The sequence below is a fragment of the Nycticebus coucang genome, chromosome 16 (assembly GCF_027406575.1).
Source record: "Nycticebus coucang isolate mNycCou1 chromosome 16, mNycCou1.pri, whole genome shotgun sequence".
Lineage (NCBI taxonomy): Eukaryota > Metazoa > Chordata > Mammalia > Primates > Lorisidae > Nycticebus > Nycticebus coucang.
This window is the reverse complement of record NC_069795.1, coordinates 7,289,203-7,313,329: the sequence shown is the minus strand read 5'-3', so window position 1 is coordinate 7,313,329 and position 24,127 is coordinate 7,289,203. Positions and strand designations below refer to the sequence as shown.

The window sequence follows — 24,127 nt, the reverse complement described above, 5'->3', positions numbered from 1 at the left end:
CGAGGGAAGAGAAGTTAGAGGGACCGTGCTCTTTAGTAAAGAAGCTTTGGGTGGTATCCTGGTGAGGCAAGTAACCCAAGTAACACCTTTGAAGGCCAGGATAACCTTTGTTCAGTTCAGTCACTCACTCATCCATTTAGACAGCTTTTATTGTGTGCCTGCTGTATACTGGAAATCATCCATTCTTTCTTCCCAGCCATGCAGTTAACCACATGAGAAACTAAAGATCAAAGAGATGCACAGAATTAGAGAAACAAGGACTATTGGGGACCATGGACCCCTCAGACCAACACTTTTTTCATTTTATTTTACTTGTTCATCGTTTAGTTTCCATATCTGAGGATAAGAACTCTAGGCATGGATCGCGAGAGTTTTCCCATAGCATGAAAATGGATCCCTCACCAAATCTGGGTATAATGAGCTATTAAAATGCATTCCATGAGAGCTTTCAAAAAATATGTGTAAATATTTAAAATAGGGGCATTGTTTAGTAAAGTTACTTTGTTTTCATTTTACAACCGCAAAACACAATTGATCTTATCAAGTTTTCCTATCTCAGCTTTCACTATAAGAAACAATATGAGCCCTCCAGAACTTGCACCTTTAAGACAATGAAAAAAATTAGTGCCCCCCCCCGCTGCCAGCTGTATTTGCTTTAGCTTCAGAGATGGTAGACTGGAGCCATGATTTTGGTCATTTCGGATGGTTTTTGTAATAAATTGAAGGGAACTGCAATCCTACAGAAGGGAAATGGTCACCACACGAGGCCATCAACATGCCAAACCCAAAGCAGGCAGTCAGCAAACATTGGCTAAATGGGCCCCCGCTGTCCTAGTCTCACTGTTCATTTCTCCTTGTTCATTTAGGAAATTTTAATAACAAAAGAGTAGTGTTCACACTTGTAGACCCTGTTCTGAGACTGTAATAGTCATCAGGCCTCACCACATCCCGGGAGGGGCCGCAGGTGCACTGTGCAGAGGGGGTAACTGAGTGCACAGGAGATTAGGGTGCAGAGCGGGAGGAAGGAGAGGAAAGATTCGACGCCACCATCCGTCCCTGCTTCTGGCCCCGCCTCCAAAAAGTAAAGGCAAGCCACCTTCCTGTAAAAGGTCAAAGAGATCTTAGTTTCAGGAAGGCATCAATGACTCCTTTACCCACAGGTTACTCAGGTTTAAGCATGCATTGTCACACTCATCCTGTCAGCGGTCCAAGCCCTGGGCCCAATCACTCCCTGAACAACGAGTGTTCAGCCCAACTGGGACATATATGTAGGATATAAATATGAGGAGGAGTGATTCCAAGAAGAAAATTTGTCAGAGGCATCTGTTTGGACAACACTTTAGTAAATGAAAGGAAAGCTTCTTATGAAAAGTGTTCACGTAAACGTGTAATTATACTTACATATTCAGCTCTTTGCCCAAATGACATAAGAAAAAGTTAACACTGCAGCAATTTGATCCTTGCATACTATGTGGCAGCTACATGGCCACAGTATATTCTGAGGCTTACATATCAGTGGGGAGAAGATTATTACAAAAGCTTGGCATCCTACCTGCACTAAGCACTTCCCAGGGCAAGCGACCACATGTTCTCCATTCTAACACAATGAAGATTTAGACGTTCAATGTATTGGTTTTAGTGAGGGCATAGCAAAGAGCATCCCTCCAGACACTGATCGTCCCACTAGAGCATCCCTCCAGACATGGAGCATCCCACTGGAGCATCCCTCCAGACACTGATCGTCCCACTAGAGCATCCCTCCAGACATGGAGCATCCCACTAGAGCTTCCCTCCAGACATGGAGCATCCCACTGGAGCATCTCTCCAGACCCTCAGCATCCCACTTGAACTTCCCTCCAGACACAGAGTGTCCCACTAGAGCATCCCTCCAGACACTGATAATCACACGATAACATCCCTCCAGACACTGAGCATCCCACTAGAGCATCCCTCCAGACACTGATAATCACACGATAACATCCCTCCAGACACTGAGCATCCCACTAGAGCATCCCTCCAGACACTGAGCATCCCACTACAGCACCCTACAGACACTGAGCATACCAATGGAACATCCCTCCAGACACTGAGCATCACACTAGAGCATCCTTCCAGACATTGAGCATCCCACTACAGCACCCTCCAGACACTGACAATCACCCTAAAGAATCCCTCCAGACACTGAGCATCCCACTAGAGCATCCCTCCAGACACTGAGCATCCCACTAGAGCATCCCTCCAGACACTGAGCATCCCACTAGAGCACCCTCCAGACACTGACAATCACCCTAAAGAATCCCTCCAGACACTGAGTATCCCACTAGAGCATCCCTCCAGACACTGAGCATCCCACTCTAGCACCCTCCAGACACTGACAATCACCCTAAAGAATCCCTCCAGACACTGAGCATCCCACTAGAGCACCCTACAGACATTGACTATCACCCTAAAGAATCCCTCCAGACACTGAGCATCCCACTAGAGCATCCCTCCAGACACTGAGCGTCCCACTAGAGCACCCTCCAGACACTGAGCGTACCACAGGAGCATCCCTCTAGACACTGAGCATCCCACTAGAGCATCCCTCCAAACACAGACCATCCCACTAGAGCACCCTCCAGACACTGATAATCACCCAAAAGCATCCCTCTAGACACTGAGGATCCCACTAGAACATCCCTCAAGACACAGAGCATCCCTCTAGAGCAACCTCCAGACACTGATAATCACCCTCAAGCATCCCTCCAGACACTGAGCATCCCACAAAGGCATCATTCTAGACACTGAGCATCCCACTAAGGCATCCCTCCAGACGCTGAGCATCCCACTAGCATATCCTGCCAGACACTGATTATCCCACTGGAGCATCCCTCAAGACACTGAGCAATCCACTAGAGCAACCCTCCAGACACTGAGCAGCCCACTAGAGCATCCCTCCAGACACTGAGCAGCCCACTAACGCACCACTCCAGACACTGATTATCCCACTGGAGCATCCTTCTAGACACAGGGCATCCCACTAGAGCATCTTTCCAGACACTGAGCATCACACTAGAGCATCCCTCCAGACTCTGATCAATTCACTAGAGCATCCCTCCAGACACAGAGCATCCCAACAGAGCATCCCTCCAGACACTGAACATCCCACTAGAGCATCCCTCCAGACACTGATTAATTCACTAGAGCATCCCTCCAGACAATGAACATCCCACTAGAGCATCCCTCCAGACACTGAGTATCCCACTAGAGCATCCCTCCAGACACTGAGCATCCCACTCTAGCACCCTCCAGACACTGACAATCACCCTAAAGAATCCCTCCAGACACTGAGCATCCCACTAGAGCACCCTACAGACATTGACTATCACCCTAAAGAATCCCTCCAGACACTGAGCATCCCACTAGAGCATCCCTCCAGACACTGAGCGTCCCACTAGAGCACCCTCCAGACACTGAGCGTACCACAGGAGCATCCCTCTAGACACTGAGCATCCCACTAGAGCATCCCTCCAAACACAGACCATCCCACTAGAGCACCCTCCAGACACTGATAATCACCCAAAAGCATCCCTCTAGACACTGAGGATCCCACTAGAACATCCCTCAAGACACAGAGCATCCCTCTAGAGCAACCTCCAGACACTGATAATCACCCTCAAGCATCCCTCCAGACACTGAGCATCCCACAAAGGCATCATTCTAGACACTGAGCATCCCACTAAGGCATCCCTCCAGACGCTGAGCATCCCACTAGCATATCCTGCCAGACACTGATTATCCCACTGGAGCATCCCTCAAGACACTGAGCAATCCACTAGAGCAACCCTCCAGACACTGAGCAGCCCACTAGAGCATCCCTCCAGACACTGAGCAGCCCACTAACGCACCACTCCAGACACTGATTATCCCACTGGAGCATCCTTCTAGACACAGGGCATCCCACTAGAGCATCTTTCCAGACACTGAGCATCACACTAGAGCATCCCTCCAGACTCTGATCAATTCACTAGAGCATCCCTCCAGACACAGAGCATCCCAACAGAGCATCCCTCCAGACACTGAACATCCCACTAGAGCATCCCTCCAGACACTGATTAATTCACTAGAGCATCCCTCCAGACAATGAACATCCCACTAGAGCATCCCTCCAGACACTGATCATCCCACTGGAGCATCCCACCAGACACTGAACATCCCACTAGAGCATCCCTCCAGACACTGAGCATCCCAACAGAGCATCCCTCCAGACACTGCGCATCCCACTAGATCATCCTTCTAAACACTGAGCATCCCACTAGAGCATCCCTCCAGACACTGAGCATCCCACTACAGCATCCCTCCAGACACTGAATATCCCACTACAGCATCCCTCCAGACACTAAGCATCCCACTACAGCATCCCTCCAGACACTGAACATCCCACTACAGCATCCCTCCAGACACTGAGCATCCCACTACAGCATCCCTCCAGACACTGAACATCCCACTACAGCATCCCTCCAGACACTGATCATCCCACTGCAGCATCCCTCCAGACACTGAGCATCCCAACAGAACATCCCTCCAGACACTGATCATCCCACTAGAGCATCCCTCCATACACTGATCATCCCACTAGAGCATCCCTCCAGAGCATCCCTCTAGATGCTTCAGTCTTTGAACTTGCAGAGGTGACCTGTAGCAGTTTCTGTGAAAAGTCTACAGTTACTCATTAGATGCTTGTCAAGTGGATAATCATAATCATTTAATATATTTAAAATAAATCTGTATTATTTGTTGGGGCATAAATTTCTTAATTAAAAATAAATATGGCTCTTAAGGAAACTTTCCTTTGAGGACCTGTTTGTTTTTTTTGAGACAGAGTCTTACTCTCTTGCCCTAGGTAGAGCGCCATGGCATCATAGGTTACAGCAAACTCCTGGGCTTGAGCAATCCTCTTGCCTCAGACTTAAAATCAGACTTCCCAGTAGCTGGGCCTAAACAGGCGCCTGCCACAATACCCGACTATTTTTTAGAGGCAGGGTCTTGCTCTTGCTCAGGCCAGTCTGAAACTCGTAAGCTCAGGCAATCCACCCAGCTCGGTCTCCCAGAGTGCTAGGATTATAGGCATGAGGCACCCTGCCTGGCCAAATCACAGTGTCTTAACCATATTTGCCAATCCACATTTTCAAGTTTGGGTCTATCTGTGACATGTCAAATGTTAGTCTGTTCCATACAATTTGTGGCATCAGTGAGAGAAAATGGGGGCTGGAAAGACATACTTGTCTCTGCTCACAGCAGGGAAATTCTACCTTGGGTGGGGGTGCCCAAGAGAGAAGTTTGGTCAGGATGAAAAATCCTGAGAAAAATTGGATCATGGGAAGGGTGCCAAAAAGTCAGATCTATCACTGTCCAACTCCCTGACAACACTCAGGAGGCCACCTAACTGGAGGATTTACTCTCTGTAACGCTCTCACACTTCTCCAGGGCGTCTGGACATACCTGTGGTCTCTCTGGGGAATCCATACGTAGCAGAAGGCAATGCCTCAGACGTCATGAGAAAACACAGTGGAACATTGGTATCCCTCGTCTGATAATGAGGACATGGGCTTAAATAAATTGGCTTGTTGATCCTCAAATAATAATCACTCTTAATTAATGCTTGGAGAATTAAATTACACCAGGAGAATCAAATTTTTAGAATTTAAAACCATGAGCATTGATTTCTTAAAATACACTCGTATTATGAACTAATGGTATAAGAACATGGCGAAGAGTGTCAAATTGGTAATTTTCTAAATTTAAATTAAGGTGAGAGCGGAAGAGACACATTGCCAACCCTAAGTGGTTTCTCACAGGGCTACAGAAAGGGAGGGCTGGAAGAAGCCCCATTCCATGCCCCCTAGCATGACCGGCTGGAAGCTACTTGGATGAACTTATCTTTAGCTCACATGGACCGTTTTCCAGGGCAGGGACTGCATAACTTTCCCCAGAAACACTGGAGTTCTATTTATATGTGTGTGTGGTGGTTTTGACCACCTTTTATTCCCCTGTTGGGGCTCAAACTATATGAAGCTTGAAATAGATTGTAAAAAATGCATTCATGACACAATGATGACATAAATAATTAATAGAAGATAAATGAATGGAAAACAATGGCAGAAAAGTAATCAAGGGATAAAGCAGTCCACTGACCAGGCTCACGATTTACACTTGCTAGAGGTAGAATATGCATTTATCTCCGAGCTTTATACAGGCCACAGCAAAAAGGAAAATGCATTCCCTTACAAGGTTCGAGGTCTCAACACAAACCAGTTACGCAGCAGAAGGTTTCTCCTGGGCTCAGATTTGAGAAAAGTTTCCTCGGGGCTTCTCAGGAAGAGAACTGGGTATTGCAGCAAACAACAGCCTCCCCAACAGGCCACAGCACATCTCAGACCATTGCGCACAGTGGCAGGAGGAGCTGATGGCCGAGCAGCGCATTCTCAGCACACAGCCTCAGACGCTCATAGACATCCAGGGACCATGTGTCTTCAGCCTCCTCCACAAGGGCTGGTTGCTTTTTGTTTTATTGTTTCTTTTCTTGTTTGATTTTTTGATGTCACTTTTCAAAAAAACTGACCCGAGAGATCAGTGCAGAAATATATATAAAAAAATTAAAAATGAGAAAACCTTGAGAGATACAGTGTTTTGTAGCCACAATCTCCTAACTTCCAGATTTTCGATTCAAATTTGCTGATGTTGAACAGGGTAATACTTTTGTCTCCCAGAGCACCTAATGCATTATGGCAAACAGATCTTTACAGACCTTACTTGGTTCATCTCCTAACCGGTATCTGTTGACACAGGCTAGGAAGACTCCACATTCTTTTTGTGTCTTTACATTCTAACAGACACACGGGCGAAGCATTTGAAACAGGCTGAGCTGTAATTAGCAGCTCACTTCATACATGCAGCTCCTGAGGTCGGCACTCTCCAGCAGCACTGATTTACAGATGCAGCAAGACACCCCTGCCCAAGATGACAGGACCGTGGTGGAGGGCGTGGGATTCAAACCTAGATAACCACACACCACCTTCACCACCAAACCACATGAGCGGTCTCTATCACAGGTGTCAATCACAGTTGAATGGACCCTTGGAAGACACATTTCCATCACTGTTGAGAATTCTCAGTAGAATATCCCCCGTGGGGCCTGCAGACAGTCACGGACCAGAGTGGCTGATGTCAACCGAGGAGGAGCGGCCTCGTGGGGACAGGGCAGGGCTCCTTGGGAGACTCTGAAGACAGCGATGTTTATTCCGGCATATGTGTGAGTTTTGATAAGTTGGGTTAGGAAAGTAAATCATTTCTCTCAATTTTCAGTTAAGAGTTTTATGCTCCTCCCCCAAATTACGCTGAGGGGCTCAGTGGGTGTGTGTTCTGCACAATGATGGGCGAATGTCCACAAGGGAGAAGGGACATCAGGCAAGAAGTCCCCACGCTCAGCGAGCAGAGTGGGAATGAACCCCCCCCTGGACCACAGGCCCACAAAGATGGAACTGAGGGCTAAGGGCCCTGGGAAGGTAGTCCATAGAATTTTTTGAAGATTAAGTGCAACAAAGGCCCAAGACATAAGCCTCATTTAGCTGTTTCCCTATATAATACCCCTCTTAAAAAAAAATAAAAGGGGGAGGGAGTAATATGCCTGTAAAAACATACTGAAAAATATAAAATTAAGTCTTTGGTCTTCGAAAAACAAAATAAACTTGGCATCTGACTTTAGTTTCCTCATATCAGAGTCTACTTAACAGCAGGGCAGATGCTGTCATGGAAAGATGCGGCAATGAGATGGCGCAGCTGTGGCCACTGGCTTGACAAGGAAGGGGCCGGGAGTGTGAATGCACCTCATTTATCCAAGAATGTCACTGAATACAGCCCCAAGGGACAGTCCAACTCTCACTAGTCACATGAAATCCGGGGTTCACCCTGCTTTTCAGAGCACACTGCAGAAGCACTCGCCTTGGAGCCAGCCCAAGGCAGGTGAAACGTGCCTGGGGAAATCAATGTCCCTCTTCCTCGAGTCAGTGGAGGCAACCATTCATCATCCCCCATTCCTCCGAACCCTCTTGCACCTGGACCCCACTTCCCACTGCCTTGCTCTCCATCACACGCTGCCAGAAGATTCCAAGCACTTCCAAGTTCCCTCTCCTGCTACCAGAGCACAAAATAAACCTTCCCCAAACACAAGCCAGCCACATCAGACCTGACCCCGCCGTGGACCAACTCCCTAGCTTCTCCTCTGTGATCTGGGCCAGGGGATCCTCAGTTCACTCACTCATTCATTCATGGAACATCTCTCTATACAACAAGCACCCTCCCTGGTGCTGGGGGTTCATCAGTGTCCCTATTTTTATAGGGCTGGCACTTGGCGTGGCTAAAGCCCCTCACTCTGACTGCACAGGCCCTGCCTTCTGAGACCACTCCCCACAGCGCCCCTGACATCACCCCCTGCCCCACATCATGCCTGACCTTGAGCCTTTGCTTTTGCTATTCTCTTTGCTGTCCCCTCCCACACCACCTGTTACCTGCCGTATTCACCTGTCAAGCTCACCTCAAGGGCCTCTGTGAACCTTTCCTGGGTCTCCTGAGAGGAACGTCTCCGTCCCGCGAGAGTCCATGGGACAGATGAGTGAATTGATAAGTGATTCTCCCCAACTAAACACCAAGCTCTTACCTTACACCTGTGGCGCTAGAGAAAGCCCCTCATCTCAAAATTGGGAAACCAGTGTTGACCTTGGTTGACCTTAAATGAGTCACCTAATCTCTTAAGGCTCAACTTCTTCATTCATAAAAAGCAACAGATTCCTTCTTGAGGTTGCTGTGAAGATACTGGAGATGATAAGTGTGAATATGCTTTGCAAACTGGTAGGTGCTGTACAAATTAACCCAGCAACATGCTGCACGGGTGTCCCTGCATGTGTGTGGTTTTGTTGACAACTGTTGATAATGGCACCTCAGTGAATTCGTAGGTGGGTCAGAAGCTCATGTTTACTGCTGTTCGGTGTTCAGCCTGTGAGTGTCTATTAGAATGCCACTGTCTTCCTGCATTTTTTTTTTTTTTTTTTTTAGAGACAGAGTCTCACCTTGTCACCCTTGGTAGAGTGCTGTAGCATCACAGCTTACAGCAACCTCCAGCTCTTGGGCTTAGACGATCACGTGAGGAAGAACTTGGTGATGAAGCCACATAGAGAAATGTAAGGGCTTTCTTTGGCAGCTCGGCCCTAAGAGGCCAAAGAGGTCAGCTCTGCGGGAGGCCCTCCACAGAAGGCTGGCCAGGGGACAGGCATTCCAGGCCCATCTCAAACCTGAATACAAATAAACCCCTTCTCAGGTGGTTTTCTTTGTAAGGCCCCTAAAAGCCCATACTTAGTGTTAATCGGCCAACCCAACTCCTAATCGAGTTTCACAGCATGAATTGAGGTAAGTCACCGCAAAAGGTATTTTTAGGACCCCAGACAAGGAGGGGATTGTCTGGAAAGCTGCAGGGTAATTTGTGGGTCTGTTTTATTTCTGAATCAGAGGCAGTGGAAAAGCTGCTTCAGCCCCATGGCCCGGGCAGCGGGTGGAGCTCAACCGTGATTCATGTAGAACTCCAGGCTCAAACTGAAACCGTAGATGTTTGTCTTCACAGCTGTGTGTTATTTTTACCCTTACTAAATATTCTCTCTTACACCTGGAATTTCAGCCTCTTCCCAACAGTCCTGTTCCTTCCCCCTTCTCCGAAGCAGTTGAAGACAAAATTAATTAAAAAGTCACCACCAACTCACCAACAGTTAGTTCTTTGTCCCTAAAAAGGGGCTTGAAGTTTCCCTGAAAAAGTTTTATTGTTTGAGTTTATATTTCTCTTTGCAGCTGACAAAGAATATCAGCAAGATCATGTCATGTTTAAAAAATGTGGGGGGGGGTGTGTGCATCATTTGGGAGCTCATCATTTGGAAATAAAATGTTGTATAGAATAAGGAATAAGATTTCTATAAGCGGTTACATGATAAACAAATATGAGGGGTTTTTTTTTGCAATTTTTAGCCAGGGTCGGGTTTGAACCCACCACCTCCAGTATATGGAGCCAGCGCCATACTCCTTGAGCCACAGGTGCCACCCTGAAGGCTTTTCTATTTTGTAAGTGCTGTCTGTTGCTTTTTAAAAAAACTCAGTTTTCACAAAGTAAACCTAATGCCACCATGGTGCTTCAGATTTTGCTGTTTATAAGCAAGTTATGTGAATTCTGGTTAACCAATGGTTTTACTTTCCAGATAGCAAAGCCAAGGAAGCACCCTCTCCCCACTGACAGCACCTGCCGTGACCCACAATGTGATGGCGTCAGGAGGTGGGGCCTGGAGAAGGTGCCCAGGTAAAGAGGATGGAGCCCTCAGGAATGGGGTCTGTGCCCTTAGAAAGGCACCCCAGGGAGCTCTCTTTTTCTTTTGCCATGTGAGGTCACAGTAGAAAGTGTCCTCTGTGAAGCAGATACCAAATCTGCCAGCGCCTTGATCTTGAACTTGTCAGCCTCCAAAACAGTGCACAATCCACCCAGCCTAGAGCCATTTTTGTTATAGCAGCCTGTGATGACTAAGACACCCGCTATTATAGTTAGAGCAAAATCACTAGTTTGGAAGGATTTAGCACAGGGCCACCCAAAGCACAGCTTGGGGCTTAATTAGGAGATGCCTTTTATGCCAATCCAAGTCGGAGCCTAGGCAGAAAGGAACAAATGTAGTTAGCTAGTGGATTTCACTGTCCTAAAATAATACTTAAAGTGCTGTAGAAAAGGTAAGAAAACACATGTGATGTCAAACCTCCGTGAGCTGAAGTGGAAGACCTGCAGAGTGAACCACGTGCAATTTCTGAGACATTGTTGACCAATCTCAAACTACCCGGTAACGTGGACAGTTTCTGCATAAAATTGAAAATTGCTGGTCAACAATCTGTTCAAACAGCAGCTGTTCCCTGATCCGTTTCTCCCAGGATCAGTTCCAGTTGTCCCCAATTCAGCCAATTTATTCTTTCTCCCTCTTCATCGCTCAGCTGCTTATGATACAGACTCACTTAGCACCTCTAACATCGTAACATACTGCTGAACAGAGATTTTACGCAGAAACCACCCCTATTTCTGGCTGACTTGTGACTGATCAGCAGTGTGTTTAGCATTGAGTGCTGCGCATAAAATGAGAGGCCTTGATATTAAAGGACGTTTAGCCAATATATCATTGAATCTGTGGTCATCAGGCAGAGGACCTTTTCCAACACAATGACAAATAACAACAGGTGGGCATGGGCAGGCTACACTCTGGTAACTCAGAGGCCTTCATCTGTGAAATGGGTATAATCATAATATTGCCATCTCATAGACTTAGTGAAGAAATTGGATAATATGCTACATGTACAAATCTAATAAAGCACAAATGTTGTAGAAATATTAATACTGTCCCTCTCAGAGTCTTTCTCTCCTGCCCAGCTGGACATGATGACACCCTCACTCCTGCTGTTTCTAGGTCCTGTATGCCCCTCTGTACTTGTGGGGGCCTCACAATCTCACAGAACCTTTTCCCCTTAGATAGACCATGAGCTTCTCTGAATCCGTCTTCATAGGAGCCAATGCAGGGCAGGAAGCAGAGTAAACACTAGTAAATGCTGGTTTGGTGCAGGGTTTCTTAGCTTCCACACTACTGACCCGTGCAGCCAGACCATTCCTTCGCGGGGTGGGGTGGGGGGTATGTTCTGCTCACAGTGGTGCACCCGCTGAGTGACAGCCCTGGCCTCTGCCCACTAGATCCTAGTAACACCCACTCCCCACCCCCAACAGCTGTGTCAATCACAAATGTCTGTGGACATTTGCTCCCAGGACATTTGGCAAAATTACTCTGGTTGAAATTTTAAACTCTGGTTTAATGAATCAAGATCCACTGCACTCAGGCAAGAAGGCCAGAGCCTCCCCCATTTTACCTGGTGCTTATCAGAGGCAAGTTCAGGTCCTCAGTGCCTAAGGGGGCCAGCCACTATTCTCAGGAGGTTTCTAGCTTGGTTTATGCAGATCTCATTTGGGGTATATCCCTCAAACTTTGCACCAATCCTCATGTCCTCCCTTCCTCACGCTGTGTGCTCAGTTCATCAACAGAAGATGTTAGCTTTACCTTCACAATATGTCCAGAATGCCATGGCCTCTCCCCTCCCTCCTGGGCTGATGCCCTGGTGAGGCCTCCACCATCGCACACCTGCACTGCTGCAGGAGCCTCCAGTGGGTCTGCACTTCAACCCAGAGTCAGGGAGACCTGCTGAACCTAAGCAATGTCACGTCCTTCCTTTGGCTGGCGTCCCCCAAAGATTTCCCAGCTCGCTTAGCATGAAAGTCAAAGGCCCCTGGTTGACCCCAAGGTTTCTCCCAACTCATTTCCTATAACTCTTCCTCTCTGACACCAAACATCAGCCACAATGGCCTCCTGTTTTCAGCGACCTCAGGCCCTTTGCACTTCCTATCCCCTTTCCCTAGAATACCTTCTGCTGCTTAACCAACCACAAGGCTTTTTCCTCACTGCCTCCAGTATGGATTTCTCAGCTTCCACACTACGTGACCTTCTCAGGCCCCCCTGTCAAGAACTATCATCCTCTTTCTTGCCGTATTTTTCTCCCCAGCATTTACCGTGTTATAACCTACTATATATTTTAGTAAGTCACCTGGTTTAATGCCCTTCCTCCCTACTAAAAAGTAAATTTAGTGAGGCAGAATTTTTTTGTATGTTCTCTCACTGTGATCCACGTGCCCAGAATGGTGGCTACACATAGCAGGTGTCCCATATACAGTTAGTGACTGAATGAGTGGGTCCAGGCATCACCAGGGTGTCTGAGGCCAGGGTGGACCCATCAGATGACCCTTATTCATCACTCCCTGGGTGGCAAGCTTTTAATAACATGGCAAAAACATCTTGTCATCTGGCCCTAGCCTGGAGTTAGTCGTGTCTCACAATGAATCTCCTTCCCAGACTATGAAGGAAGGTAAGGCCCAAAGAGCATGGTCTTTCACTGCACAGGCTTGGCCGGGCAAAGCGTGGGAGTGACACAAGGGGAGGGAGGTGACCCTCAGGGTAGGCGGACAGACTTCCAGGAACCACCTTCCCCTGACCTGTGTTCTCCCAGATCACCCCTGGACAGGCTGCTTCCACCCAGCTACTAGGCATTCTCATCATTCCTCTTTCTTGAACAGAGCAGTGGTTCCCACATTGGGGAGCATCAGAATCCCCCAGGGGGCTCCTTAAACAGAGTGCTGGGCCATACCCCAAGTCTCTTCTGGGGCAGGGCCTGAGAATCTGCATTTTGAACAAGTTCCCAGGTGGTGGTGCTGGGCCTGGGACCCAGCAGGAGACCCCTCATGCTGGGCAGCCCTCACCCAACAGAATCAAACATGCCAATGGCTCCAGGTGGCTTGGGGACTGGGTTGGAGCTGGGTATTGGGACTGATGTCATGGCGCAGAAATTCATTAGATTCCAGCTCCAGGGAGCTTCCAGCAGGCTACCTGGAATGGCCATCATCTGTGGAAAGAGGAAGGTAACACTCTGTGCATCTGAGTGAACTTGGCCACCGGGGCCAAGGATGCTTAGATAGAGGGAAAGCAGCCTATTCCACTGTCCCGCCTGCCTGCCAGCGGGAAGACAATTTCATTGTGACCACATGTGAGTGTGTGTCACCTCTTGGCTTATCTCACCAATCCATACTGGCTGAGCCACCTCACAGCAAATAAAGAGATTGGCAGGGAGCTTGCTAGAGGGTGAATAGGTGCTGATACACCCAGCAGGGCCCACTGTGTGCGTGGCCCAGGAAGACAGCTGGTTTGGGTTTGGCCGCACATGGACAGTTTTCCACTGTGTGAATACTTGGAAGTTTCTTGTGTGTGAGGCTAGAGTGAAGAAAGGGAGAGGCGGGTGGCCGTGGGCAGCCGAAACTGAGAAGTGCTGTCCTGCACCCACGCCACACACAGACGGATTAATGTCTGCGAGAATTCTGCCATGTGGTGGCCAAGCCAAACCCACAATGACTTCCCTATTGGCTCACAAGCTGTGGTTCCTTTCTCTCCTGATTTTCTCATATTATTTTTTAAATAGAAACTCCATTATAACAGCACGAGATCTCATGTCACCACACGGATTCCAGTTCAGGAGCTTGTAAGCATGTTAGGGCTGAGGCTTTGTAGAATTCCACTATATGGTTAGGAACTGAGTCCTTCCTTATGCCCAAGACCCTCAGCCTTCCCCTCCATGTGCAAGGGATAGAGAGGGCAGGCAAATGGGCCGTTCCAAAAGCTGGTGCTCTATGTGAAAGGCCATGTTCTGGTGAGACTGAAGCTGCAGTGAGGGGGCTCTGAGCTAAGAGCCCTCGAGTTCTAGACAATTATCAATTTTTGGCTTATGTCAGCTCCCCTTGGATTTGACTTTGAGAGGCCTGTGTGCTACAGGAAATCCCCTAGAGCAGGGACAATTAGAAGAGGACAGTGAGCTGGGGCCAGGACAGTTCTCCAGCACACTGGGCCGGGAGCCCCTCATGTAGCGGTGAGCTACCCCCGCTCTACAGGTCCCTGCTGGGATACCCTCCCCACCCCTGGCAGCTCAGGCAGGGATGGCACAGCCCAGGTGCCCACTCTCAGTCCCCAGGACAGAGTGGAGTGAAGACACCTCCACATTCCTTTCCTTAGAGCTGGACCTGATATACACAAAGAGCCTTGAGTGACGGGCAAAACCTGCAGGTCTGCTCCTAGGTGGTCCTCTCAGCCACTTAGGCCACCTGTGTGCCCCTGGATGAGACGAGTTTCAGCTTCACAGAGGCCCATGAGCCCTCCCCACCCTTCCTCGAATACCCTCGGGCAGCCTGTCGGACCCTGGGGAGCAGACTCAGGCCCTGGCTCTGGCTGGCAGCCATGCTTCAACATTCCTGGGGTCACAGAGCCCAGACCTGAAGCTTGAGCCCCTTTACCACTCGCTGTCCCACCAGGCTAAGCTCCTTCAGTGACAGGAGAGTGAAAGAGTGGAATGGCGGGGGTGGAGGGGGGGTCACAACCCGGTGGAGGGTCCCTGACAGTCAGTCAGGGTGGGACCCAGTTTCCTGGTCCGCCTGGCCGGGCTGGGGCTCCCTGTGACTGACTCAAATGCGCGAGGTGTCAGCCGCTGCCCATGCAGCTGGTAGGTGCGGCTAACACCTCCGCTCAGTGGCCCTTAACTGGAGGAGGTCACTTTGGACAAGGCCGGTGAGCTGTGTCTAATCAGCTGAGGGCCTTGAGAGTGAAAACAGAGGTTTCCCGGGGAAGGCGTCCTGCCTGTGACCAGAACACAGAAATTCCGCCCTGTGTCCAGCCTGCCAGCCTTCCCTACAGACCTCAGACCAGCCACCCTCATGATGGCTGGACTTAACCCCTTAAAATAAACCTCTTAAAATATTAAAATATCCTACAGTTCTACTTCTCTGGAGAGTCGCTCATGGTGCGCTGGGCTGCCCCCGCTGTGTTCTGGGGAGGGCAGCACAGCACTGCGGTTATCTCTTCTACCTGTCCCCTGCCTACCCCAGACACTCAAGGGTGGGAGATGACGCCCTGTGCTGACTGCTGGACACCTGTCTTGTCTCTGGATGCTACCGAGCCCAGGAGGCCTCCGAGGCCCAGGTTCCCCCTCCGCTATTTCAGGCCCCTCCTGCCATCTTCCATAATTAACGGTAGAGGGGTTGACCTCGCTCTCTTCACAGACAGCACTGGACAAACTGACACCCCGTCACTCTGACAGGAAGACCAGGAGGGCACAGAAGATGGGGCGACTGACTTCACTCAGCCCCCACCCTCCAAACCCACGTTGCTGTTTGCTTTGAAAGCTGCACTGTACGTAAGGCCTGTCACAGGAGCATTCTAAGAAATGTCAGAGTTCTGTGAGGCCTCAGAGAGAAAGCTCTTAAAGTTACCATTGTTCCCTTGGGGGAAAGAATGTCCAATTTCCCTGAAAATGATTTCCTGGGGCCAGCACCAGCCTGGCTGAGATAAGAACCACCTTTCTGTCCACCTGCCTGAAATAAGAACCACCGAAGAGCTTTTCCCCATCCACAGGGTGAGGGGCCTGGGGCAAGCTGCCTGCCTGTATTTGGGGGGGACTGAAGCCCCTTGGCTGGAGCTCAGGGTCACTGTGAACCCCTGTCCTGAGCTTCTGGGTTAACCACTGTAGGCCGGAAAGCCCACCCCATACCCAGCCAGGCAGGGACGTGGACGTCAGCTACTATGTGAAGGACCATGGCGTTTGCACCTCTCCACAAACAGATTCTCACTTTACTCTCATTTTTAATTCGGGGTAGCACACTGGGGACAAGGGAGACTTTGGTTTTTGCAGCACTGTCCTCACCGCCTCGCTCAGGCTTCCCTTCTGAGGCCTGCTAACTCCAGACTGGCAGGGCCAGACCGAAACGAGGGCAGGGCAGGGCAGGGCAGGTGGCTCTGCTCGTTGTCTGCTGGGGAGCATCTGAGGGGCCTTTTGCCAGAGGTGTCCTTCCCATCCTCCCCGTTCTCTCTCTGTGTCTCTGCCTTTTTCTCTCTCTCTCATAATCCCCCTCTTGGCCCAGGCAGGTGTAGTGCCTGTAGGAACTAATTCGCCTCTGAAGAAGAAAGGCCTTAGAGCCTTGTCTCCGCCAGGACCACACGGGCTGCGTGTTCCCAGGCTGAGTTCCACCAACCGCTTTTCCACAGAAACGCTGTAGGACGTGACTGCTCCGCACTACCCCATGTCTCAGAAATGCCTACCGTCGAGGCTCAGCAGACACATCCCACCACACGTCTAGAATTTATGGCTAAAGCACGAACGGGTAACCATTACCTTCCCACCACTTTGGTGCTGTGGACCCCATGACTGCATTTTCTGCTGGGTCCTTTCAGAACTCCAGGACTTTATGTCCTCAGCCACCTCCATGAGCACCAAGATGATCCTGCCTTGAATTCCACTGAACGGACCCCCGTGGCAGCATATTCAGGTTCAGAACCATTTTCCCTTTCCAGAAGAAGTCAGGTGCACAGAAGCAAACTGCTTCTCAGAGTCGAGGAACGTTCTGACGTCTCCTGTCTCCCCAGCTGGCACATCCAGCCTCACTGTCAATGTGCTCTCTACGGCGCTGGGACTTGGCACCTTCATTAATGTCATCCTAGGAGTTGACGCAATGGTTTCCAGTACTTATAAAGTATGACACTTATAATAAACATACTTAGCATGAAAACATACATGTAACAAAAAGGCCCTATTATAGCCACAACATAGTGGAAAGTGCTCCAGGTGTGGAGTCAAACACTCCTGGTTTGAATCCAAATTCTGATTCTCTTTAAGTGGTGATTTTTAGGTTAGACAGAAAATACCTGATGGTAGGATTCCTCATCCATCAAGCATGGACAGGCATGGGCAGAAGGGGTGCTTGGGGAAATGACAGGCTATTGGACATAAAAGAGCTTTGTACATGGTCAAGTCCTAGAAAATGTGAGCTGTTCTTACAACTGCATGGTAGATTACACAACATTTAAAAGAAATCATCCTTTCTTTGTTGTAAGAAAATCTGAAGATTTTACATTCTTCTTCTCGAATAGGCACTATATCATAACTGAAATTAATTTTAGTTTTGAAAACTCCATCTAATACAATGCTTTTCAGTGCCAGGGACATTTCTGCATTTGATAATACATTGTCTGTGACAGCTTGATTATTAGATACACGTTATATGTGCATTTTCAGGAAAGCTAACAATTATGGGAGACAGGGGAGCTTGATTTTAAATGGAAGTCAAGATGAGAAAAGGCAGCCATCTAAGAGAAGAGGACAGGAGGGACTGAAGTGGGGGGTGGGGGTGGAAGGTGCATGAAGCAGCCTCGTTAGCAAATTCTCACGGCCTGGCCACTAGCTGACACGCTCCTTTCATAAAAACACAAGGCAGCATTACTTTCCAGGCAATAAAACCTCAGAGATGCATCTGGCCATATGTGGGTAAGGCCCCCTCCCACAGAGCCTGCATAACAGGGAAACAGAATCCAACACCACGTCTTCAAAGAGAGTCCTTGGTAAATATACTACTGGTTTTACAACCTCTATGCTCGACACACACCACTGGAAAACACATTTTCTCTGCATTGCCCAATGTTACCGCTCAGGGGTCATATGTTCTGAAACAGTCTTTGGAGGAGCCGGACTGACGTCCACCCTGCCTTCTGAAGAGGATAGGAAAATGGGGGATCAGTCGTCTCCTTACCTTGAGCCGTTCACCTGGCTCGGGTTACATTCCATTTTGATGGTGACCCTGGCTGGGGGTTGGGACAGCCAGTCCTGCTGAGGGACACGTGGGCTCATCTTGGAAGTCTGTCCATAGTCGCTGGAGGAGGACGCGGTCATCTCCGTCTTAGCCAGGTGTGGCGTCCCGTAGGCGCACTCAAACAACGACTGGTCCTCACTCACAACTGATAATGCTTCCTGAACGCCCAAAGAAACACATATTTAGGACACTCTAAAGGACAGTCATGTTTCCAAAAGCTGTTGACTTCAGCATTTTTTCTAACTTGGGCTACCTTTTAGGTAGTTTTTAGGGTATCCATTTCTACCTTTCAGAAGAAAAAAGTACCCTGTTTTCTTTCCTCTGCGGTGTGCCGATTGGAGGTGCCAGCCCAGGAAAACTTGTCTGCAGGGCTCAAGCATCCCAGGCCTGACTGCGGCAGGGCAGATAATACCTACTTTAATCTCAATTCAAGGAAGTTGAATTTCAAAGGTCTTAAAAGACATCCAATTGCATGTGTCATTATTTGACAAATGCAATCTATAATTTAAGCAGACAGGGTACAGAATGGTCATGAAGATTAAAAAAAGAAATGTGAAGGCTAACACCTAAGCATCTGGCAAAACTGCCACGTTCCCGGGAGAATTCGAGGAAGAGGTGCTCAGAGGAAGAGAGAGGAGAGGACGGAGCACCAAAGGACAACCAAAGATACGAATTTTTCCACTCTAAGTTATTAGCTGAAATAGAGTTTCAAGTGGTGCTTCCATGATGGTGAACATCTGGATGATAAATGAACCCCCCAAAAAGAAAAAAAAAGCTATAAATTATCCAGATGCCTGCAAATACCAGGATGTTTTAAAATCTGGATCACTTGGATTACTGCCCCCCCCCCCCCAGTTTCTATTACTATCTTTGGTTTTTTGCATGATTTGGTGAGAAGAAATAGAAATCTGTCCTTCTTGGGTCACACTTCTGTGGTTGTAAGTCAAACAAGTGGTCAGCCAAAGACGATGATTACAGCCAAATCAGCAAAGGCAACTCTGGCAGATTTCAGCTCCTTCACCGATACAGCCTGCAACAACTACACTAAGCAATTAGAACAAAGTCTGATTTGGGTTTCTATGGGTAGAAAATGAATCCATGTGGTAGCTCATGTTTATGTCCATCCTGGGGTACCCTCAGGATGGGTATCAACCACTGAGAAACAAATTCTGGTTGGGGCACAACTTTTTTAAACAAACCGAATCTTAGAGGCAAGAGATATGGAGACCTTCTAATTCAAACTTCTCATTTCCAAACGAGAAATGTGAGACCCAGAAAGGTCTAGACCTAAACTTGAATTAGCTGGCCAGGATCAACTTGGGAATTCACAGTGGAAGTGACCTGTGTTCTGGCATCTGCTCTCTCCTGCCCCCATGGCCTTGCAATGCCCTTTTAACACATTTTGGTTTGGGACATGTGTTTGAATGAGCACATTGTTCTTTAAGTTGGTCATTAAATAAATAAGAATGCTCTCCACCAGGGATGGCACCAGACGAAGCTTCCTCTCTGAGATGGAGACTCCTCCCTATCCAGGAGGAGGATCTGTAGGCAACAATCACCCTCCCGCCCCACGGATACTCTGCCCCTCTAACCCACACCCACCGCAGGACCAAGGTTGTTCCCAGCTCCCCAAGTGCACCAACTTCTTAGCCTGATGCACTGAACTTGAATCCATGAGTGGGGAGAAACTAAAGGCACAAACTCCAGGTCTCGGCTCTTGGAGTGGCAGCCACGTGCCTGTGCCTATGTAACCCCCACCTCGACTGGTTCAGAGTCCCTGGAATTATAGCCGTGACACCCGGGAATGACGAAGCCGGGAGCTTAAACAGTCACACAAAATGCATGAAAGGGTGATCTGTGAACACCAGAGAGCCAGAAACAGACATGGGGGTGAAAAGCAGCATGAATATTCAGTAAAATCAAATGCATCAACAAACAGGGGGAGTAGGAGGCAGCAACAGAGAAGCTGACTGCACACAGGGCACCCAGATGGCGGGAGCCTGAATCTCAGAGCTGTCTCTTCTGAGCGCAGTCAAGGGAACAATTCTAACAATTCCAGACTCATAGATGTGGGTTTAAGAGTAACATCGGCACCCTCGACTCCGTGTAGTCATACTCATCAATAAAGACAAAAGCTACCACTTAAATAACTTTTGCAGAACAGATCCTCCCTTCTGATAGCGGCACTGGGTAGAACGGCTGTGTCCACTTGCGACAGGAAACAAGGCTGATGGGGACTCTCTCTCTCCTCCCTCAGCCTGCAGACTCCGCCGAGGCCCGGAGGAGAAAAACAAGACTATGTAATGTTAGCTTTGGCCCACTGATGACAAGAAACATGAACAAATGTGCAATTTATACCAGAAATTGGCAAAAACAAGCGACATATAAGAGACAGGCTACATTTGAAATTACACAGCTTCAACAATAACAAGCCAGCAATGACTTTAAAATCCTAATAGTATATTCTCAAGATAAAGTAAGGCATGCTCGCAAACAGCCAATGACCAAATGTGGTGTAAGACTGAATAAAAAATGAACCAAAATACTAGAAATAAAACGAGGCTTCAGTGTGTGTTTGCAGGGGGAGGGATCTAGCCTCACATCTGGCAAACTATTATTTCAGCACATGGTTTTCTAAAGAAAAAAAAAAAATCAAAGTTAATTGAGATCGATTCAGGGAGGAAAAAAACACCCTTATGAACACCACAGCTAAGGAGAGGGACACACATCCTTTCTCCACATCTTAAAGTTCTTCTCAAAGTTAACAGTGCATAAAAAGAAGAAAGGGGACGTAACTCGGACCTGGGAAACAGCCCGTCAGTGGCTTTTGCTCCTTAGAAGGCAAAGATTCTTTTAAAAATGAGGAAGTTTCAGGATAAACAATTCAAAAGGGGTGAAATATAGTCGACATTCTAAAAAGACAGAGCAAGCCAAAAATATACCCCAGATGATTCTGATGAAACAAAAGCTGTCAAACATCCGTAATTAAGTACAGCTCAGCAAAGGGAAACAAACGAATTAAGTGAACAAAATTACACACGCACACACCAGCCAATGGGGCACATTTAATGACAGAAAGAAGCAGCGAAGGGTAGTTTCCAAAGACCCCCTTCAGCCAGAGTGATCACGAAGAAAACCAGCTCCCCACCAACAGCACCTCTTTGTTCCCCCACTCGCCTCACTACAGGCACATTTCATCACCTCTTTGCTTAAAGTTTGATGGCGAAGGCTGGGGCACAGCAGTCTCCCTTCCCAGCAGCCCCGGGACTTCAAAGGGGAGAGAGGCTCTACCCCGGCCAGATTAAAACCAGAAAGGAGTGCTGAACAGAGGCTGGTAACCAGGAACACGTGAGTTCTTTAACTCCAGCTCTGGGAGAGACCCTTCTTGGCCTGGAATGGCAACTTCCCTGCTTTCCTGCTACTGGCTTCCCTTTTGCAGGGTGACAATCTCACCTGCCTACCGACCTGTCTGCCCACCTGCCCACGGCGTCAGCAGATGCCTTAGTTAAAAAGTATAGGTTATTCTTTCAGAAACTCCGGCCAGCCGCAGGTCTTGGGAACTGCTTTAGTAGCTTTGTAACAGAGAATTTTTCAAAAGTCAAAACCTGGCAGAAATGTGGCATGATAATTTAATATGCCTGCCTCTATGTTGCTATAAAAAGGCCTGGACCGTAGATTGGTGTTTGCCAGTGTGTGAGGGTGTTTTTCTCTGTAGCTCCAGGAAAGTTGGGCTATTCCCACGTGGCAAGTGGCAGCCTACCAAGGCCATTTGTTATGATCTTAGGAGAAACACGTAACTCCAAGCAAATTGCCCCTGAACAAAAGGACGCTGTGTTAATAGTACAGGGCTCGTTATTTCATCTACATACCGAGCACCTAAGACCACATGAGGGCCACTTCTTTGGATTTGGGTCATGAGACCCAGAGTTCCAGAAATGGGGGGACACAACAAGATTATATTTCATATTGTAAGACTAAAAGGTGCACGTATTTTCAAGTCACTTGATTTGAGTAACAAATAATCTATACTTCTTAGACTAAAAACTAAAAAAGTAAAATAAAAAAAGTTGACTGTGTGCTGACATTTTCAGCAAACTATTTCAGGAACCCTGATGCCTTTCTGTGACAGACGATTATTTTGCAAGGATCTTATATTACACACAAAGGAGAAAATAAGGGCCCTGTTTTGCTTCTAACTTGTGATCCTCACAATTCATAAAAATACTAGATGGTTAGTGTTACAGCTCTTTTAGAATTTGTCTAGCAGGTTTTCTGGTCTCTACGGGAAGACAGCCTCCCCTCCACCCACCCACCCCCGCTTAAAAAAAATGAAATAAAGATTAACAAATAAAAATACTAGATGGTTAATACAGGGATCCATCATACTTAAGCTTCTCTGAAAATCCGGGAGTGGTAACGTGATAAAACAGGGGACCTTAAAGCACGGTCAGCTCTCCCAGCCTCAGCCAGCAAAGAGCACGGAGGGACGTGTCCCCACCTGGTTCTCCAAGATCAGGAAGACGGCCAGAACCAGGACTCGAGAGAACTGGGCACAAACCCCTCTTCTGTTTCCTGAAATCTTACGTGCCATAAGCATTTGATAATTGCATTCGATAATTACAAAAAGCCAATCAAAAGACTAAGTGAAACAAGCATTTTAAGATCCTCATCATGCTTGAAAACAGAATCTTAGAAGTCCTTGCCACCACGACCCCGGGTGGAGACCCTTCACTTCAGGAAGACTTTATTGTCTTCAGCCACTAGCTGCCTCTCTGCTGGACATCTGTCTTGCCCCATTACCTCAAAATATAAAATTCTTCCTTAAATTTCTCTCACATAGAACCAAGCAGAGTTTGAGACATCACTTGACTCTGTTTACTGTGATGATGAATAAGGTTCCTTTAATGACTTTCATAGACAGCTGATCCAGCATATAAAATATCAGGTTAGCTTGTTAAGCACTTTATCTACAATGTCCTCTTAAATCCTATTTTGTTGATTTTAAGACACAGTGCTTCTCACATTCTAGCAGCTCTGAAATCTGGAGATCGATGGCAAATCTTAGCATACTGACACCATCTCTTCCTCTCTGATGACAGATAAAATAATGGTACATTTTACATTCCATGGCACCTTAAATTGTATGACGTATGATCATTTAATCTTTGTAATGTTTCTATAAGCTCAGTTTTCATTCCTGCCCACAAACGAGAAAGCAGGATTCAAGAGAAGTAACATCAACAGTGAGGACTAAGCGGAAACCGGGTTTGTGCTCTGAAGGGGATCATTCCCTGGGGCGGTACACTGGCCACCCTCTGGTGTTACCAGAAGACAGAAGTTGGATTAAGGGAGGTTACATCTGCAGTTCTTTGGGGCCTGGTTTTGTCATGCCTATGAAAATAGCAGAGCTGTTTTATCAGACAGGAGATGGAATCACCTAACAAGAGAGAGGCTGGTAGAGGAAAGAAGCAAAAGAAGAATGAAAGGATAGATGCCCAGAATCCCAGGATCTGGGTTGAATGAAGGATTGGGAGAGGAAGTGGAGGGCCTGTTGGGAATCAGGAAGGAACTTTTTACCACACAGTGCTGCTCTGTGACCCCAAGGGATACACAGCAATAGGTCCCAGATACTTCCAATTATTTTTAAAGCAATGATTTAATCAATAAACTTGCTCTTTCTTTGGTTACTCAGACCGTTCAGACTCCAGTGCAAGGCTGTGTTTTGGGGCACATTCATTGCAAGTGCTGCACAGGGAAAACAGGATGGGTCGGAATCCTGTTTATAAATACGCTGGAGCCTGTGCC

The 24,127-nt window shown here is 47.9% G+C and overlaps 1 protein-coding gene and 1 non-coding gene across 4 annotated transcripts in view; one reads left to right on the top strand and one right to left on the bottom strand.

The window, feature by feature from the left end:
• Window positions 1-24,127, bottom strand: part of ERG (ETS transcription factor ERG) — a 111,393-nt gene that overhangs the window by 41,571 nt on the left and 45,695 nt on the right. For 2 of the 3 annotated variants that reach the window (XM_053565403.1, XM_053565404.1), the window contains exon 2: window positions 18,263-18,480. In XM_053565403.1, the coding sequence (XP_053421378.1) occupies window positions 18,263-18,480 (218 nt within the window). Of the gene's footprint in view, window positions 1-18,262; window positions 18,481-21,523; window positions 21,532-24,127 lie in introns of those variants that run through there. The other variant, XM_053565405.1, reaches the window with a different exon arrangement.
• Window positions 22,556-22,620, top strand: LOC128568257 (U7 small nuclear RNA). The gene has a single exon (XR_008375075.1). It is a non-coding gene; the product is annotated as a U7 small nuclear RNA (small nuclear RNA).